General features: G+C 43.3%; 1 protein-coding gene across 1 annotated transcript in view; it reads left to right on the top strand.

The window, feature by feature from the left end:
* Positions 1 to 20,133, top strand: part of WASHC4 (WASH complex subunit 4) — a 93,152-nt gene that overhangs the window by 49,185 nt on the left and 23,834 nt on the right. The window contains exons 18-23 of the mRNA XM_068276910.1: positions 1,086 to 1,165; positions 1,419 to 1,524; positions 4,559 to 4,675; positions 7,178 to 7,346; positions 16,573 to 16,727; positions 18,804 to 18,878. Coding sequence (XP_068133011.1) covers positions 1,086 to 1,165; positions 1,419 to 1,524; positions 4,559 to 4,675; positions 7,178 to 7,346; positions 16,573 to 16,727; positions 18,804 to 18,878 — 702 coding nt within the window. The remainder of the gene's footprint in view (positions 1 to 1,085; positions 1,166 to 1,418; positions 1,525 to 4,558; positions 4,676 to 7,177; positions 7,347 to 16,572; positions 16,728 to 18,803; positions 18,879 to 20,133) is intronic.

Below are 20,133 nucleotides of genomic sequence, written 5' to 3'. Positions count from 1 at the left end.
CTTCTGTTTTCTTCACCCCCCTCCCCCGTTGCAGTTCCAAGCGCCTGACGCATCATTCTTTGACTGTATGTGTATTAGCACCAGAGTTAAGCTGTGGTGGGGGAAATATGGGAAGCCTCTGCTTTGGCTTTTTAACAACGTCTGTGCTTAAAGTGTACATGAGATAAACACACTGCAGTATTTATACTTGCCTGGGACTTTCTCCAGCCTCGTGTGGTCTGTGGATGGCGAGTCCTGCCTGGGCCTGCTTCATTGTCCCGTGGTCACCTCCGGTAATTTCGGCAGTTGTGCTCATCTGTGCATGCTTGGCTGCAGGTGCAGCCCCCTGATGTGCTCCTGCAGCCAGTAGCATTCTCAGGGCATATGCGGCCTGGGCGCGGGAGCGTGATGGGCCAGGCTCCATATGTGCAAAAAGCATGACTGCCGAAATTACCAGAGGTGACCACAGGACAACTGAGCTGCCGGGGAACATAGTGCTGGAACCCAGACCACGTGGGGCTGGAGGAAGTCCCAGGTAGGTATAAATACTGCAGTATGTTTATCTCGGGTACACTAAATGAAGGACTTTGGGTGAAGAATTAGCTATACTCAGTTGATGCCAAAATCTGGTGAGTTTGGGTAATTGGTGCCCCAACTTTTGTATAGATGATCTATAGTGTCCACACTAATCGCTCAGACTTCAAGCACCAACATCCGCCATTCTAAAGCCCAGCACTAGTGCCCAAATCAGCTGCTGCAAAATTAACTGATTTCATGAAAAGGGTCTCAAATCGATGGCATGGATGTAGCTGCTTTTGTCCTGGATGTTGGGTAGATGGGTCAGGATGGAGGCTCATCGATCACATGACTACTCAGTCTCACATATGTTTCTCCACTAAAAGGAATAGAAGAGTAATTTGCTAGTTGATGGTTTCCAGAATGCGTGAATCATCTCTGCATTAAAAAAATGTTTGGCTGATAATTACGTATGTGATAATAAAGAAAATGTGAAAGATATACCTATTAACTAATTTTAACTGCTTTACAGTTGGATAACTAAAGATGTTCATCATGCCAAATGGTTTAAGTAGCTTTTATATTTTCAGAAAACCTTCAAAGATGAGGAGCTTTTGCCTCTGCAGCTCGTTATGAAGAAACTAGACCTCATAAGTGAACTCCGAGAAAGGTAAAGTGTCACCGCCAGGATATACGCTGTATATGAATGTCTGGCCTGTAATATAGGATAGAGCATTTATCCCAGTCTGCATTTATAATATATGAATACAAAGTCATGTGCAGATGCTGAACAGAAAATCCTCTATGTCACTAAATATATCACCAGCAATGATACTCTGACCTGCACTTCTGACTGATAAGCCAGTTATTGGTACTTGTGAAGATGAATAAATAGTAATTGTTGTTGTGTGTGTTACTTGCAGAGTGCGAGCCCAGTGTGACTGCTGCTTCCTGTACTGGCATCGGGCAGTCTTTCCCATCTATCTGGATGATGTGTATGAAAGTGCTGTGGATGCCTCCAGGCTACATGTGAGTAAAGACAATTTCCTCTCTGTCCTTTCATATCTGTTATATAACACTTCAGTTATTTTCTTGAAGACAAATGATCATCTCCTCTGGCTTATCTAGCAAAAGAAGAACCAGCACTTCATTTGGGTACTGTGGTTAATCAGTGCAGTTATACTCCTTATACAATAAAGAAATCTGCCATAGCAAAAGCTGTTTTATGGTCAAAAAGGGTAGAGCTGTTTAGGTCTTCCAACTGCTGTATCATCACTGAAAAAGAAAAATGCTATTTAACTTTCTGCACCATTTTTTGACATTTATAGCCACATGTGAACTGAAATGGATACATCAAAATTATGTCCAGTGCCATACTCAAAAAAGTGGACTTTCATTCTTATTAGAGTATAGTAATAGTATATAGCTTTCCTCCTTGTTTCTGTAAATCCTTGTCATTGGCTGGAAACGGTATAATCACAGCAGATGTCTCAATGATGTCACTGCCCCTTGGGGCATGCTGAAGCAGAGACCTCACACAGCTCCTGATTCTCTGTGTGACTGCTGGAGTCACTCCTGACTCATTAGATTTTAGCACAGAATAGGTTTTTTGTTTTTTTCAGCATTTGCAGTGCAATTGATTTGTGTATGTTTTAAAGTAACGAGTAATTAGTGTTGGGCGAACAGTGTTCGCCACTGTTCGGGTTCTGCAGAACATCACCCTGTTCGGGTGATGTTCGCGTTCGGCCGAACACCTGGTGGTGTTCGGCCAAACTGTTCGGGTTCGCCCGAACGGCTCATTGCCTGGCCGAACAGGGCCCCTGTTCGGCACGAACAGGGCCCTGTTCGCCCGAATACTGGCCCCCTATGGGGTCGCAGGCATAAGGGGGGAGCATGCCCCGATCGCGGGGGGGGTCGGAAATTCCCCCCACCCCCTCCGCTAGCGCTCCCCCCTCTGCCCGCTTCCCCATTCAAAAGTTAGGAAGTGAAACTGTACCTGTGCGGCCGGTAGTGGGTGACTGGCAGTGGGCGGCACTATGGAGAGACTGAGGAGGAGGAGGAGTCCGGAGAGTGACGCGTTGAGGGAGGCCGGGCAGTGGGCGGATCAGCAGTAGTACGGTACTACTGCTGATCCGCCCGCTGCCCGGCCTCCCTCAACGCGTCACTCTCCGGACTCCTCCTCCTCCTCAGTCTCTCCATAGTGCCGCCCACTGCCAGTCACCCACTACCGGCCGCACAGGTACAGTTTCACTTCCTAACTTTTGAATGGGGAAGCGGGCAGAGGGGGGAGCGCTAGCGGAGGGGGTGGGGGGAATTTCCGACCCCCCCCCCCCGCGATCGGGGCATGCTCCCCCCTTATGCCTGCGACCCCATAGGGCCCCCAAAATCGGGATGTTCGGGGAGTTCGGGGTTCGGCCCGAACATGCCGAACATTGCGGCCATGTTCGGCGAACTTTCCCGAACCCGAACATCCAGGTGTTCGCCCAACACTACGAGTAATACATAAGCACTGTTTTGCATCTATAAGACAAGTAGCGTGAAAAACTTTCATTCTGCTTCAGCCATTGTAATACTGTAAATATGCTTTTTGTTTTTTTAAATCTGACACATTGACCTTTAAAGCGGACCTGAACTCATAACTTCCTCTCAGCCCTATAAGATACGTGACAACGTAATAACCTTCAAAGAAAAGCATCTTTGTTACAGCTAAATCAAATCTTAAAATAAATCTGCACTGTTTCTATGTCCTGCTTTCATGGAAGCAGACATATTGTTAACATCCTGTGCTTTCAAATGAGCTTATCTGCCATGGCAGTCAGCTGACACAGCAGAGAGATCCAATTACAACTTGTGATTAGACACAGATGAGGGGGAATTAGACAGGCTAAACTCTCTAAATACATAAAGGGTTCATTTCTCTGTTTTCTTTTTGTCCTGTGCAAGAGTTCAAGTCTACTTTAAAATAACTCGCTCTCCCTGCTGTCTTTGGTACTTAAAAAGTCACCATATCGCTGCCTGGATCCTCCTAACGTGTTGCCGAGTGTCTCTGTCTGAGTACACAGAACGATTACACCGCAGCTCTGGCCTATCAACAAGGAATGGCTCTTGTGAGCTTAGTCTCCCCTATTTTGCATTAATTCCATTTATTTTTCACTTGCCTCAGAAAGTAAACTCATTGGACATGATTCTTAAAGCTTTTTCACCTGTGTTTTCACCTTATCTTTGTTACTTTTTTTAAAGTGGATCCGAGATGAGCTTTTACTCATTGCATAATGGTGTTCCTTTCCTATTGTTTATAGGGCATTCCTCAAGCCAAATACTTTTTTGTTTTTCTTAATACCCTATAAACTAAAGAAGCCACACCCACAGGTTTTTAGAGAGCCAAGGCACTTTCAGACAGTAGCAAGGGCTCATGGGAGCTCAGTCTGGGCAGGAGGAGGGGGAGGTATTACAAGCCAGAGATTTCATAGGCAGAGGGGAGGAGGGGGGGGGGGGGTTAGGTTTTTTTGCTCAAGATGCAGATAAGCGTGCCTCTGTGTAATGTTTACAAACATGGCTGCTGTCATTGTATCACAGGAATAATCAATCATATTCTATTAAAGCTGTTTGCAGCTAGATTTGCTGTGTAAACTATCTAAACTTTAGATAAGATATATAGACAAGTTACTTATTATAGTTAGTTTTTCATCTCTGATCCGCTTTAAGCACCCAAAGAGCAACAATATAATATAATTAAGGTAAGAAAAGTAATATTGACATGAAGTTAATCAGGAACAACTTACTTTGAGTGATTATTTTGCTTGTAAATGTGCTGAAATTGTATATTTATCAATTAGGTGATAAATAAGTCATTTATGAGAAGTTTTGTGAATAGAGCCAATTGACTGAGATGTTTGGGATATGGCATTTATAGATTAGCAATGATTGTAGCATTATCCAGTATATAAACAAGTTTATTTTTTTTTCCTTTGATCTAGTTTGAACAAGGTCAAAAACGTAAAAAAAATTCTGCTTTTTACCTAATTTCTGTCTCTAACACCTTGGCCTTTCATTGTTTATGCAGTACATGTTTAGTGCCCTGTGGAGTTGTGTCCCTGCAATGATGAATGCCAGACATTTGGAGTCCCATGAAGTGTTGCTGAAGAGCTATGAGAATGAAATAATGGAGGTTTTGAATAAGGTAAATGTGCAGTGTTACTCAACAGTTGTGTTTTTTTTATTTACCAGTGAAAGCTGCAGGACCAAATAACTTGTTTATCATCACAAATCTATACAGATATTTTTTTTTTTATAAAAATTGTTTTTGTTTCTGTTTTTGTCTTGTTTCTTTCTATTATAGAAGTACTGTTATAACAAAAGTTTTCAATTTATGATCTTAATTGTACATGGATTGGCGAGCCTACTAGATCTACAGGGTGGACTCTGTAACTTGTATATCTCTTTATTGCTGTTACTAATGTGTTCTAGCCAGAATACATGACCCTTGTATTACTCGCTTTCTTTGTGAAGATATTCATATTCAACCTGTTTGCTATTCCAATGGAGTCTACATTTTATATAATGTTTTGTTATGTATGCTTCTTTTGTTTTAATAAAAAGATGATTGAAAAAAAAATTATTCTTTCAAAAAAAGAAATCTGTATAGATTGCTTCACTGAAAATAGCAGCAGAATGTGGAATTTAGTTGCTTTGAGTCGGCTGGAACAGCTCTTCCTTTAGAGTTTTATTTATGAAACCTGTACATTTATTGATATGTGTAGCGCGTGTGTTTAACCATTTACCATTGTTTTTTATATTTTTTTTTTACATGCGCTGAAGCACCACGTTATTTTTTTCATCCCCAGCCTGCCAGTGTGCCTCCCACAGCATAATGCAGAGTGGTGCAGGGGTTGTTGGATTTTTACCTGATCTGGAAGCAGGCCTGGCTTTACTCTTAGCCCGGTATAGCTGGTTGCAGCAGTCCTTCCCCAAGTTATTGTACAAAGATATCTCGTCTATGGCTGCTAATGCGTTAATGTTCCTGTCAGTTGCCAGACTGCTTTGTTTTTGCAGGTTCCTTAAAGAGAATCTGTACTGTACAACAAACAGGCTGGTACTTTTATTTATGTAATCTTACATAAATAAAAGTACCAGCCTTTTTGTTGTCACAGAGGGGGCTAGGAGAAGACATTTTCGCCACTCCCCACTGCTTTCTTGGTGATAAAATCACTGTTCATTGTTTTTGTAAACAATGAAGATGGCCGCCAAACAGGAAATAAATCATCAAAGCAGGTGCCTGTTTTCAGAGGCTCCTCTCAAACGTGATTTGACCGCTGGAATGTTTCTCCCACGTGTTGCCTTAGCTGCTTGTCTGGGCTTTGAACTGATCTTTCTGCACTCACAGCTGTTAACAAGGTCACAGACAGGCTGGCTGTGAGCAGAGACCTTGCATATGACACACACACACACACACACACACACACACACACACACACACACACACACCCTGCAGGGGGGTGGAGGGGGTGTGCATAACTTCTCCCCATCACAGCAGAAGCAGTGCATTCCTCCCTGGCTCGGCAAAGCTTGACAAAGAAGATTAGATATATTAGAGACTGCAACTAGAATATAGTAAGCCAGAGCACATTAGAAAAGGTATAGGAACTTATAGGATACAAGAAATAAGGCAGACAATTTTGTTAGTCTCTAGTTTGGCAATACACCATACAATCTTGACTGTACAGTCGCAGCAAAGCTATGTAGTATAATGTCCAATAAATAGAAAATACTTTTAACAGATTGTTTTGGCAAGCTCTTAAACGACCTGAAAGTAGTGAGCATGAACAATCAAGATTGTATGGTGTATAGTCAGCCATAGACACACCTTGAATCTGATCAGTGTCATCTTGTTACCACATCTATCCTTTTCCTGGGCCTGCTGGAAAGACCCTTTTGCAGCTGGTGGAAACATCTGCTATCTAGCTAGCCATTCTTCTTTTCTGTTGCTTGAAGCCTTGACCAGGTTCTGCAACCTCCATCATCTTTGTGGCTGGAAGAAGATGGTGGGACAAGCTTGGAGATCCTGGAGGTGTCCTTTCTGAGAACCTCGGTGAAAACCCGGGCTTCACAGAAACTGTATGGACAGACACGCTGTTCTGCCACATCTGTGAAAAACATAAAAGAAAAGGGGGGGGGGGGGGGGACCTAAAATTTCCTTACTGAAAGATTGCACAGTGTCCACCTCCTTCAACACACTAAGGCAGGGTTGTTGTATCATAGGTCATTGATGGACTTTTTTTTTATAGCTCTGATTAACAGATGGGAGTAAATGTGGTAAGTTGTGATTCACCAACTATAAAATGACTCAATCCCAAATTGTTGGCATAGATCCACTTGGGCTGGAGTTGAGTAAAGACTGGGAGATGCTTTATTTCCTTAGTATCCATCCTCCTAAGAGAAAGGCATAGACCCTATCTGTAAAGTGGTGTCCCCATGAACAATAAAGCACAAACCTTTTGTAGAGGTATTTAATCTATATGTGATTTGTACTTTATCATAACATTGCTTACATACTGTAATGCAGTATATTGTTTTACAAGTCATCCAGTGCTGTTTTCGTTATCTGTATTATAATTACTAAGTATTGTACTTTATTTGTAACACCGTCCTTGCTTTTATTTTTTTGAAATATTGTACATTTTAGCACTTGCTAGACAAACTGTGCAAAGAAATAGAGAAGGACCTCCGCCTGTCAGTCCACACTCATCTGCAGCTGGATGAAAGAAATCCATTTAAAATTGGAATGAAGGACCTGGCCCATTTCTTTGCCCTGACGCCTATCCGATTCTTCAACAGGCTCATCGACATAAAAGGTACTGTAAGCCCTCTGCAGGATGTTCAGCACTTGGGCATTTTGTACCCATATCGGTTTTTCCATTGGAAGATTGTGAGAACAATAACACTAAATTTAACACACTTGTTACCACTTCACGCCTTTTTTTTTTCTAACATTTTTATTGAATTTAGTATGACAAATGAAATATAACCATAACATTCATAAACATGAGTGAGAATAAACTGACAGTGAACAGGGAAATATTGAGTACAATTCCATAGCAAAATTACTCATAACCATAGTAGGAATTAGAGCCAAAATACAACTATTTACAATAAACCTGTATGATAATGAAGAGATAGCTAACACATTTTTTGTAATAGCTGTAAACATATAAAATGGATGTGATAGATAACTCGGAATGACACCCCTGTCCATTCACAAAACCAAAAAATGGCTGGACAGGAGCATATCCCATACTCAGGGTAGCATTACTGACAACCGCCCTCCAGCAAGGGCAGGTAGAATTTTCTGATCAGTGCAGCGTAGGCATGATATACGTGCAGTGATACCAATGGAGTAGTAATCCTGCAGTAGGAATATAAGAACCAGAAAGGAAGGAGAAACCGAAAGAGAGAGAGAGAAGAGAAGGGAGAAGAAACTCAGTAGAAATGGGAAAGTGGGTAAGAGGTAGAGAAAGTCAGAGGCAGAAACAGAGAGGGATATGGGGCGGGGAAACCACACAACTGAACCACTTCTAAGCAAAGGAAGGAACGAACCAAAGACTCAAACAAAATCATAGGTTATTCACCCTGGAGCTACACTCTGAGCCTAAAAGATATTGCATGAAAGGTAACCATATTTTGTTGAATTTGGTTATTTTGTCTAGCATCCTAGCACGTAACTTTTCAAAGAAAAGTATACGGCATAGTCTATTTTTGACCAAATCAAATGATAAAGTACGTGATCGCCAAGCAGCAGCTATGGTTAGTTTATTAGCAGTAAAAATGTAGAAAAGAAGTATATTCTGCACTTTAGTTAGGTCAGGGTAGGGAAGCCCTAACAATACGTGTGTTGGATCTCTGGGAACTGGTTTGTTGATTGAGGAGGCCCAGGTACATACTCTCAGCCAAAGTCGACGAACCTTAGTACATTTCCACCAAATGTTATCATGTGTCCCCGGTCTACTGCATCCCCTGAAGCAATGCTGAGAGGCGTCTCTGCTAAATTTTGCTATGCAGGAAGGAACCAAATACCATCTAAAGAGGAGCTTATAATTGATTAAATTTGCATTTACAGATATTTTGGGGATACTCGTCCAAATATCAGACAAGTCATCAGATTCTAGAGTGATTCCTAATTCTTTTTCCCAGGCTATAATATAGCTCAGTTTATATCGAGAGAATTCATGAATAAGTGTTTTTTATAATAGGTAAATTGTGCGCGGGGAAAGCGGATCAAATGAGCATAGGTATTCAAATGAGGTTTTGGTTAAAGGGGAATTAGTATGAGAAAGATGAGTTTTAACAAAATGAGATATTTGCATGAAACGAAAAGTCTCAGACGCTGGAATGTGGCGGTGTTCACGTAGGGAGGCGAATTATTTCACTCCAGAATCAGAGGAGAGACTAAATACTGTGGTAAGGTTTGCTTGGGACCACCAGTGAAAACTAGCTGGGGAGTCGAAAGCTGCTGGAAAAGATGGATTCCCCATGAAGGATAATAGGGGTTTATGTGGGGAGATAAGATTTCCTGAATATTTATAACTGTCCCAACTAGCAAGGGATAATTTAAGTATAGGATTGCTAATTGATTTCGCCGTGAAGTAGCATTTTAGATTCGGAGCTCCTAGGCCTCCATCATGGCGTAAGCGAAATAAATTAAAATGACGAAATCTGGGTTTTTTGGAGCCCAAAATGAATTTATTTTACTTTGGAGATTACCAAGAAAGGAAGGGGGGCAATGGGACAGGAAGCAATCGAAAAGCGTATAATAGTTTTGGAAGAAAGGTCATCTTGATTGCGGCGATCCTGCCTAGCCAGGAAATCGAATATTTTTTCCAGCATTCAAGTAATGAAAGTAAATCTTTTGCTAAAGCGGGGTAATTATGGAGAAACAAGGTTTCATAAGAGTTAGTTAGGAATATGCCCCGGTATGGAAGCTTATGCTGGTCCAAAATAAATTTGAAGGCGTCTTGGAGAGCTATCATTAATTTATGGGGTAAGGAAATATTTAACACTCTAGATTTATTTGTATTGACTCGGAGTCCCGAAAATTTGCCAAAAGTGTCTAAGAGTTTAAGGGCTAGAATGTTGCCTGTCGGACGTGATATGTAAAGGATTTAATCGTCGGCAAAGAGACTAATTTTGTGCATTTTGCCACCCAGTTGAATACCATGGATATCGGGAGAATTCCTGATTTGGATAGCTAGGGTTTCAGTAGCTAGAGCAAAAAGAAGCAGGGAGAGAGGACAGCCTTGCCTGGTGCCTCTAGTAATTTTAAAGGAAGAGGATTTGAATCCATTATATTTGACAACCGCTAGTGAAGTACAATACAGTTCCTTTATCCATATGATAAAATGTTCCCCAAAACCCCATTCTCGTAACAAAGCAAGCAAAAAGGGCCATGAGATGGATTCAAAGGCTTTTGTGATATCTAGAGAGAGCGGCATTGATGGAATCTGATGGGAATGAGCATGATGGATAAGGTACAACAGACGTCTAACACTATCACTCGCCTGCCTATTAGGCATAAAGCCAACTTGATTATGAATAATGGAGGAGATTTCAGTGTTAAGACGTGCTGCTAAGATTCTTGCTAAAAGCTTAACATCTGTTAAGGAGTGAAATGGGTCTGTAATTAGACCAGAGGGAGTGATTAGTGTTGGGTTTGGGAAGCATACTGACCGCTGCCGTAATAGTCTGTGTGAAATCTAGCACCTTTTAGAATACTGTTAAAGGCCTTGGTCAATTTAGGGGCTAGTACTTCACGAAGTTTCTTGTAGTATATAGCTTTAAAACCATCGGGACCAGGTTGTTTATTTAACTTGAGCTGTTTGATTGCCAATTGTACTTCCTCTATTTAAATTTCTTTATCGACCAATTCTTTGAAGCCTGTGGGAATACTTGGAAGGGAAATAGATGATAGGTAGTTACTTCATGTTTTAGGTGAATTGGTGTTTGGAGAATTGTAAAGTTTTTCAAGGTTCTGCCAGAATATATCCACTATTTTGAGTGGGTTAGAGGTTGTTTGGTTTTGTCCTATTTGTAAGGTTATCGGTTTGTAAGATGGGTCTGAGCAACGTCATCTATTCGCTAAAAGTGTATCCGGTTTATTGCCTTTTAAGTAAAATTTAAACTTGGTGTTGGCGATATGTTTTTCAGTTGAGTCTGTCAAACTGAGGTTAAGGGCAGTTTCTGCGGACTGCAAATCTCGTTTAGTCGAAGGAGGGGGGTTATTTTGAAATGGGTCATATTTCGTTTGGTTATCTAATTCCAATTCATGAAGTATTCGTTGCTTTTCTTCTTTGCGTTTAGATGCTAACTGGGTCAGTACTCCCCGTATTACCACTTTATGTGCCTCCCAAATTGTAAGATTGGAAAGTTCCTCATTGGCCTTGTTCAGGTCAAAGTATTCCATAAGTTTAGATTTTATTTGTTGCACAGTGCTCTCATCAGTCATTAAATATTGGTTTAGGACCCAGCGAAATTCAGATGGACGCTGAATCAAGGAGAAGGAGGTTACTATATTAATATCGTTATCAGACCAGGGAGTGGGATGGATAGTTGCGGATTTAACTATAGGTAATGTAGCAGAGGGGACCCAGCAGTGATCAGTGCGGGAAAATGATGCATGAGGGTTGGAATAGAATGTATATCCTTTTTTAAGGGGGTTAAGCTCTCTCCAGATATCTATTAAACCGTGAGAAAGAAATGCAGATTTAATGCTATCAGTTTGTTTATGTGAAGGGCCCTGAGAAGTGTTAAGCGATGGTTGTCTGTCCCAAAATGAATTAAGGCAATGATTCGTATCTCCAGCTAAAATAATGATACCTTTGCTATGAGTGGAGAGGACATTTAGGAGGTGAGAGATAAAAGGGGCCTGTTTATCGTTGGGACAGTAGGAAGTGGAGGCTACACGATTAAGAGATCATAATGGGTAACACAGGCTGTAATTCAAACTATTCCAAATTTAGGTAGTCCTGTATAAAGATTAGAAGAAGCAGGACCATAATCATAAGTTCACATATAATATAATAAACTTGCGGCCTTATTTGAAAACGTAACATAACAAACTTAGTACGTTATCCTTAGAGAATATGATCTAAGGAGTTTCAGGCATGAAAAGCGTTCAGTTTCCAAAACCGTATAGTGTGTCAGAATGCAGGCAGTATCCGAAGATCACATCATATATGCAATAAACAAAGTGATCATAACAATAGGAAACATTCAAATAGAAGAAAACCATATCCAGGAGAACAAACTGTTAACTCCATATAGATAAAAAAAAGAGTTCAGAACATGTGGTAGGGTCTTCATCAATAACCGTATACCAGCCAGTGGCCATTGTTATCTTCGTGGTAGTGAAGGAAGATAAAGTCTGCATCAAAACTAAACGGACGATCCATGCTTAATAAAAAAGAGAGCGTCAGCGAGTTAATAACACGTTGTAGGCTTCTAGGTGCCAGGAGTTTGTGTTAAGATACACAGAACCGGAATCCCTGCAATTGGATTTGAAAGGAGTCTGAGCGGAATATTCAAACTACCTCCGCCGATCATGACAGTTGTAAAAGGCGGGAAGGCGCTTAGAAGCAAAAGCAATATTATATGGCCGCCATTTTGTGGATTGGGGAATAATTGCAAACAGTTAAATAAGTGATAATGATAAAAAGAAAAAAGGCACTGGCTGGAGGGTCAAACATTACTTTCTGGTCACTAAATGGGGCCAGTAAGTACCAGCAATGAAGCTCTCAGATCAGAGCAGAGAGTTACCTTGTAGAACCGAAGAAGGTAGATGATCACTTATCCTTTTGCGAGGAGGAATGGAAGACTTGGGAGGAAAGCTCGCTAAGGGCTACCAACCTTTTCTTTTTCAGCCTTTGTGCTTTAGGGCTATCTTGGAGGAGGAGAGAGACACTTTGGTTAATTCGTTGTGAGGAGGGGGTGGAAGGTTGAATCTGGGGTGGTTGCGGTAGCATTGGAAGCGGGAAATCCAAGGCCTGGAAGTGCTCCTGTAGCTCACCGATAGAGGAGGCAGAGAATTGCTTGGTATTGATTGAGAAGAACAGGGAAAACTGAAATCCCCATCGGTATTTGATCTGACTATCCCAGAGGGTTTGTAGGTAACGCTTCATTTCTTTCCGTCGCAGAAGTGTTGCTTGTGACAAGTCTCCAAAGACCTGGTATGTGTGATCTTGAAAAGTTAGAGGAGAGGTTGCCCGGTAAAGGTGGGTACACACGTCAGATAAGTCTTTGGAAAATGAAAAATCACAGACCAATTTTACCCCCTTCCATGTAGTATGAGAGCCATACTCTACACAGTCTATTCTATGGAGCTGAACCCCCTATCAGATAAAACTCTTTGCAAGATGCTGCACACAAAGACCGCTGTACACATGCAGCAGATCAGTATCTGCAAAAGATCTGTTCCTGCAAAAGATCCATTCCTGCAAAATGCATTCATAGTCTATGATATCTGCAGACCTCATACACACCTTGTTTAACGGACAATTATCTGTAGATCAGATCTACCAGGTTGGATCTTCAGATCGGCAGATAATTGGCTGATCTGCAGATGAATGTCCATTAAACAAGGTGTGTATGGGATCTGCAGATATCATAGACTATGAATGCATTTTGCAGGAATGGATCTTTTCCAGGAACAGATCTTTTGCAGATACTGATCTGTTGAATGTGTACAGCATCTTTGTGTGCAGCATCTTGCAAAGATTTTTATCTGATGGGGAGTTCAGCTCCATAGAATAGACTGTGTAGAGTATGGCTCTCAAACTACATGAAAGGGGGTAAAATTGGTCTGTGATCTTTCATTTTCCAAAGACTTTTATCTGACGTGTGTACGCACCTTAAGCAGCCAATACTGCTTCTTTAGTCTTGTAGTAGAGAAACTTCATTATTATGTCCCTAGGAGGGCCATTTTCGGGGCTTTTGGTAAGAACCCTGTGGACACGATCTAATTCCAGGCGTCCTTCCGGCAGGTCAGGAACCAGCTCTTGCAGTAAAGCTGTCATGGTGCCCAGGAGGTCTGTGACAGATTCTGGTATGCCACGGATCCGGAGGTTTCCCCTCCTAGAGCGGTTCTCTCTATCTTCAGCCTGGCGGTTTAATAAGTTTCTGGGAAGGTCCTTACCGGTCGCCAGACATGTGGAGGGGAACGTCTTAGGCCTAGGGAAAGGATGAGACCGGGAGCCCTTATGGTGTAGTATCGTTAGACTAGTGGGTTAGGTAATAGTGTGGGTAATAAATACTCACAAAGGTGGGTTGCCCTGATGCAACCAATGACAATCACATGCGGAAAATACCCGTTTCCGCTCGGTGTACTGGAACACTCTGGTACCAGGCGGTCGCTCTCCTCCTGTGGCCCTATATACTGGCGGAGAATCTCCCCGGTGATATAGTGGCACCTCAAAGAGGTGAGGGATACGGAGGCAAATCAGTGGAGGCGCCCTTAATCTTATTAACAATAGTACATAGCAAGGAAATGAGCAGCGCTACTTAAAAACAGACTAGTGCCTACCTGCAAAAGAGTGCAAGCCCCACTTGTGGGGTCGAATACACACCGAGCATACACATGACCTGTCTACCACTAGAGGAGGATGTTGGTTTCCATTAACAGCTTGCATGCAACCTATTAAGTACTCGTCCCTCCCACTGCGAAGAAGTCAATCCTCCATGGGAGGGGCCTAACACTAACTAAATCCTAACCAATGTATATGCATAGCCTGGGTGCGGCTAATCAAATAAAATCGAAAATTGAAAATTGCGCAAAAGGTGGATCAGCGCAACACCAGGCCGCCAATTTTCAATTTTATTTGATTAGCCGCACCCAGGCTATGCATATACATAGGTTAGGATTTATTTAGTGTTAGGCCCCTCCCATGAAGGATTGACTTCTTCGCAGTGGGAGGGACGAGTACTTAATAGGTTGCATGCAAGCTGTTAATGGAAACCAACATCCTCCTCTAGTGGTAGACAGGTCATGTGTATGCTCGGTGTGTATTCGACCCCACAAGTGGGGCTTGCACTCTTTTGCAGGTAGGCACTAGTCTGTTTTTAAGTAGCGCTGCTCATTTCTTTGCTATGTACTAATGTAATTCGTTTTTGGTCAGCTGCTCCCACTTAACAGCCATGCTTTTGGTGTATATGCAGAGCTTCTGTTTGGGTTCGAGGTGCGTTTGTAGTTCCTGGGGGGGCTCAGCGCATCTCTGATGGAGGCCATTCGGAGGCGGCCTGGTGTTGCGCTGATCCACCTTTTGCGCAATCTTATTAACAAGCCATTAGCGGAGAAATGAACTCAAAAATAAAATTTCAAATAAAAAGAGGTATCTTACCTCATCAGAAGACTCATATAGGTGAAAAAAGGAGTATTTTTATTAAAATAAGGGGTAAACTGTTGCCCTGCTCTGCCTCCCACTTTAGTTCCGTCCCATTGTAGTTAAAGGACTACAAGAAAATGGCCACTGCCATTTTCTTGTAGTCCTGCTTTATCTACCATGGGACGGAACGAAAGGGGAGGCAGAGGGGGCAACAGAGCAGCGTGGAAGAAAGCGTCCCGGTTGAGGAGGAGAAGCGGATATAGAGGCACAGTGCAGCAAGGACGGTGAGTGAGGCACTTTCATGCATCTCTCTGCACAAATTTAGCAGCTCCCATTCCAGCAGCAACCCCTGGCTGTGAGAGAAGCAACCCCTGTGCCAGCAGCAACCACCACTATAATAATAGCAGCAGCCCCTGTTCCAGCAGCCACCATGCTAGAGCAGCCCCCACTATGCCACCAGCAGCCCCCACTGTGCCAGCAATAAAAGCCACTTGCCAGCAGCCCCCACTATGCCAGCAGCAGCAGCAAAAGCCACTGGCTAGCAGCCCCCACTATGCCAGCAGCAGTAAAAGCCACTCGCCAGCAGCCCCCACTATGCCAACAGCAGCAGCAACAAAAGCCACCCACCAGCAGCCCCCACTATGCCAACAGCAGCAGCAACAAAAGCCACCCACCAGGAGCCCCCACTATGCCAGCAGCAAAAGCCACTCACCAGCAGCCGCCACTGTACCAGCAGCATGTAATGGCCACTCACCAGCAGCCGCCACTATGCCAGCAGCGGTAATGGCCACTCTCCAGCAGCTGCCATTATGCCAACAGCAGTAACGGCCACTCACCAGCAGCCGCCACTATGCCAGCAGCGGTAATGGCCACTCACCAGCAACCGCTAGTCTACGTGTCACGGAGATCTGAACGTTTGGTTTGATGTGTCACGACTCCAAAAAGGTTGGGAACCACTGACCTAGGGGGTCACTTTTCTTGTCAGCAGTTTAAACATTAATGGCTATGGGTATCATTCATAAACAGGCTGTCGGTAGTGCGGGAAAACACCGTTCTTCTCCGCAACCGGTAATTAAGACTTCTGGGTGGCCATTCATAAAGAAGTCTGCCTGTTGCGGAAGAAGTGCGGAGGTTTTCTGGAGGAAGCTGGCGGCAGCGTGGCGGAAGACATGCGGAAACTTAAAAGCTGCCCGATTCCCTCCCTGCGCTGCTCTGTTTGATGCTGCTTGGGAGGTCCCTCCCATTCATTTATATGTATTCCGCCCGCCTATCGCTACTGTCGAGCAAGCGGTATTTTCCTTCCGGATACCGCTTGCTCTAATCTTTATGAATGGATGTGTTTGTTACTTTTTCTAGATTAATCTAGAAAAACTCCGCACAAGGCGGAAATGTATCGCTCTGTCACCTTTTCATGCGGAAAGAGCCTTTATGAATGGGGCTTATGCTGAGTGGTCGGGAAAGTCACCGGTGTTAAGCATTTCCGCATGCGGAAATGCTTTATGAATGATACCCCATGTGTTGTTGTTTTCATGGGACAGCAAATTAACACTGTTACACAAGCTGTACACTGACTACTTTACAATGTATCAATGTCATATTTTCAGTGTTGTCCCATGAAAAGATATCATAAAATATTTACAAACATGTGAGGTGTGCTTATGGCTTGTGTATATATAGCATGGCTAACTGCTGAATATCTTCTGTTTTGCAGCTTACGTAACCCATTATTTGGACAAAACCTTCTATAACCTGACAACAGTAGCACTCCATGACTGGGCCACTTACAGTGAGATGAGAAACCTGGCTACCCAGCGCTATGGTTTAACCATGACTGAGCCTCATTTACCGAGCCAGACGCTAGAGCAGGTATCATCCTTGACCAGTGACTAACACAACATAATTGTAACTGTGTTGTTGGAATGGGGTTATCAGTGCCTCTTTCATATCGCATTTCCTTTTACACACTTCTTTGTTTCATAAGCATCCTCTCTGGTGGAGCAAACTTTTTGGCAGTCTTTTTTTTATTTCCATTATAAACCTATACAGCAAAGTCCCCACTATCTGGAAGTCTCAGCTAACTGGCATGCCTGAGGGATAATGGGGACTGTTTTTTGGGGTGTTTGCAGCCTTTTAAATACTTACCGAGCCTCCAGCATCATCTTGCAGCCTTCCTCTTGCCCCTAGCAGCTTCTGGCATCAGTGCACAGCTCCTGGCGTGTCACGTGACCTGATGCAGGCCAGGTGTCACACCAGCTTCTGTGCACGGGGGAAGACGAAAAGGTGCTAGGAGCAAGAGGAAGAGTGCAAGACGTCGCTGAAGGCTCTGTGACTTTTTAGGGGGAGGTTTGTGCTTTTTTTTTTAGGCTTGTTGCTTTAAGGACTTCTGAGTAGTGTTGTCCGGATCATGAACGATTCGGATCTTTGATCCGAATCTATTTTATGAGTCGATCATCCGAATCATCAAAATGAGTGATTCGGATCGCAAAAGGGGCGGGGCCAGGAACGGCACGCCCCCTCTCAGCGGGCAGCGGGGTTCGGGAAGCAGAGCAGGGATGGATTGCTGAGTTGGAGAGGAGCCAGCCTTGCAGGGAGACAGGTAGCTGAGAGAGAGGGGACATGGGTGCCACTGCCAGATATGTGTAGAGCACACATACTGGCTATAACGTGCTGCCCATTATAGCCTGTCTGTTCCGTAGTGCTGCACAGTGAACACATGGGAAGCTTTTGGCTCAGCATAGCTAAGTAACTTTGCAGACAGTGTGATTGAAAGGCAATATAATCCTCCTGCACTCGGCACTAAACAGCTGCACTTATCTTCTGGGAATGCTTTCTTTCACTGTGCGACCTTTTCTTTCAAAGTGTACAGATGAACATATAGGTGAAATATATGTAAAGCATGTGATTTGCAGCATGTGGGTATTACGTGCAAACATTTCTGCTCTCTGCTCGTCCCTCCTCCCTTCTCTGTCCACTCCCTGCCCTCTGTCCATCTTCTCCCCTTCTCTGTGTGTCCACTCCCTCCCCTTCTCCTGTCCACAGACCTGTCCTGCTGTTCATTTCACCCCAAATGCTTCCGGTAGTAAAATGATCCGAGATTCGAATCAAAGATCCGGATCTCTTCAATGATCCGATTCGAATCATCCGGATCATTGAAAAGATCCGAACTTCCCATCTCTACTTCTGAGGTGACTGTTTTAATCTGTGTACTCACCTGGGGCTTCTTGTGATCCCTAGAAGCCATTTTAGTACTACTGTGCAGTCACAGCCAGATGACGTGGACGCGCAGGCACGAGTAAGCGTGCAGGCGCAGAAGCAACGAACCCGCCGATGGGTCGCTGATCTTTACAGGAGGTCAGCAGGACACCAAGGAGGACCGGAGCTGCGGCAAGGGACTAAAATGGCTTCAAGGGGCAAGAAGAAGCCCCGGGTGAGTGCACATAGATGAAAACAGTCGCCTTGGAAGACCTTTAAGTAACCAGCAAACGTGCATCTGGCATCAGGCGATCCTCGCTGGTGCCGTATACAGAGGATTCTGCTGTTTTTGCATAGCTCAAGCTGTGATGGTGTTTGATTGGTCCAATTTCAAGCTGCATAAACATTTGCATAATCCTGTATTGGAATTATTTGCATCTCAGTGACCATCCCTAGTAAGAAGCAGAGCGCATGCAAGGCAAAAAGCAAACCTGTGGCAAAAAAATAGAAACGTTGGGTACTTACCAATATAGAGGGAAGCCTCTGGATGATGCACATGCTTCTCCAATTACCGAAATCAGCATCTTTTTTTCACCCATAGCCTTAGTTGGGAATACTGCCTGAGAGGTTAGGCTATGATGCTTGAGTTACCAATATCTCTTTAGGATCTACTCAGAGCAGCTTTCTCTGTTTATGTAATGAGACATAGCAGTCTGTAGTATAGCTGACTTCTGATGCATTTCCTTTCAGGGCCTGGATGTTCTGGAGATCATGAGAAACATCCATGTATTTGTATCCCGCTATTTGTACAACCTCAATAACCAGGTGTGTATGGATCATTCTATTCCCTTCACCACATGTACAGTACACCTTCAGATAATCTTGTTACTTGCACACAATTCACCATTTGTGATTGTGTTTCACTTGAGAGCTTTAAAGAGACTCCGTAACAAAAATTGCATCCTGTTTTTTTATCATCCTACAAGTTCCAAAAGCTATTCTAATGTGCTCTGGCTTACTGCAGCACTTTGTACTATCACAGTCTCTGTAATAAATCAACTTATCTCTCTCTTGTCAGACTTGTCAGGCCTGTGTCTGGAAGGCTGCCAAGTTCTTCAGTGTTGTGGTTCTGCTATGAACTCCCCCTTCCAGGCCCCTCTATGCACACTGCCTGTGTGTTATTTAGATTAGAGCAGCTTCTCTCTTTTTCATCTTTTACAAGCTAGATAAATCGTCCTCTGAGCTGGCTGGGCTTTCACATAGTGAGGAATTACAGACAAGGGCAAAGCTGTTTGCAGGAAGAAAAGAGCAGCCTGAAACTTCAGTGCATGAGAGATGCAGGGGGGAAGAAACACACAAATGATCTCTTGAGATTCAAAAGGAAGGCTGTATAGAGCCTGCTTGTGTATGGATGTATTTTCTATGTGTGGACATACTGTACATCAACCTACTTCCTGTTTTGGTGGCCATTTTGTTTGTTTATAAACAAACTTTTTAAAACTGTTTTTAACCACTTTTAATGCGGCGGGGAGCGGCGAAATTGTGACAGAGGGTAATAGGAGATGTCCCCTAACGCACTGGTATGTTTACTTTTGTGTGATTTTAACAATACAGATTCTCTTTAAAACCTTGGAGAAAAAATAGCGACCTATTCCAAGATGAACTGCAAATGACCACGTGTAAGAAATAATAGGTGAATGTTTAGCATAAAGCTGTATACCTTCTGTGTAAATAACACTGAGCAGCTGTTATGTATCCATAAAAGATCATATTCGATAACTGTTGTTCCAAGAATGTGTGGTGCCCCTGGCCCTAGAGTGGGTATTCCTTTACATACCCGTCTATTTTGGGGAGGCTCTGTGCATAGCGCACCTCAGTGCACCTCTCCCAGTGGCTGATGCACATAGCTGTTTCTGTACAGATCCAGCACTTTTTGGGTGCAAGGTATAATGACATTACATTGTATGAGCAAGATACCCAGAAGAGATGTGTGCAGTAAGCTGCCTATGCCCTCAGGATAGGCTGAGCACAGCGATTCTCTAGCAGGACAGTTAATGCGTGTTGCCCTGTATGGATACAT

Source organism: Hyperolius riggenbachi, chromosome 3 (genome assembly GCF_040937935.1).
Source record: "Hyperolius riggenbachi isolate aHypRig1 chromosome 3, aHypRig1.pri, whole genome shotgun sequence".
Lineage (NCBI taxonomy): Eukaryota > Metazoa > Chordata > Amphibia > Anura > Hyperoliidae > Hyperolius > Hyperolius riggenbachi.
This window is presented reverse-complemented; position numbering and strand designations above follow the sequence as displayed.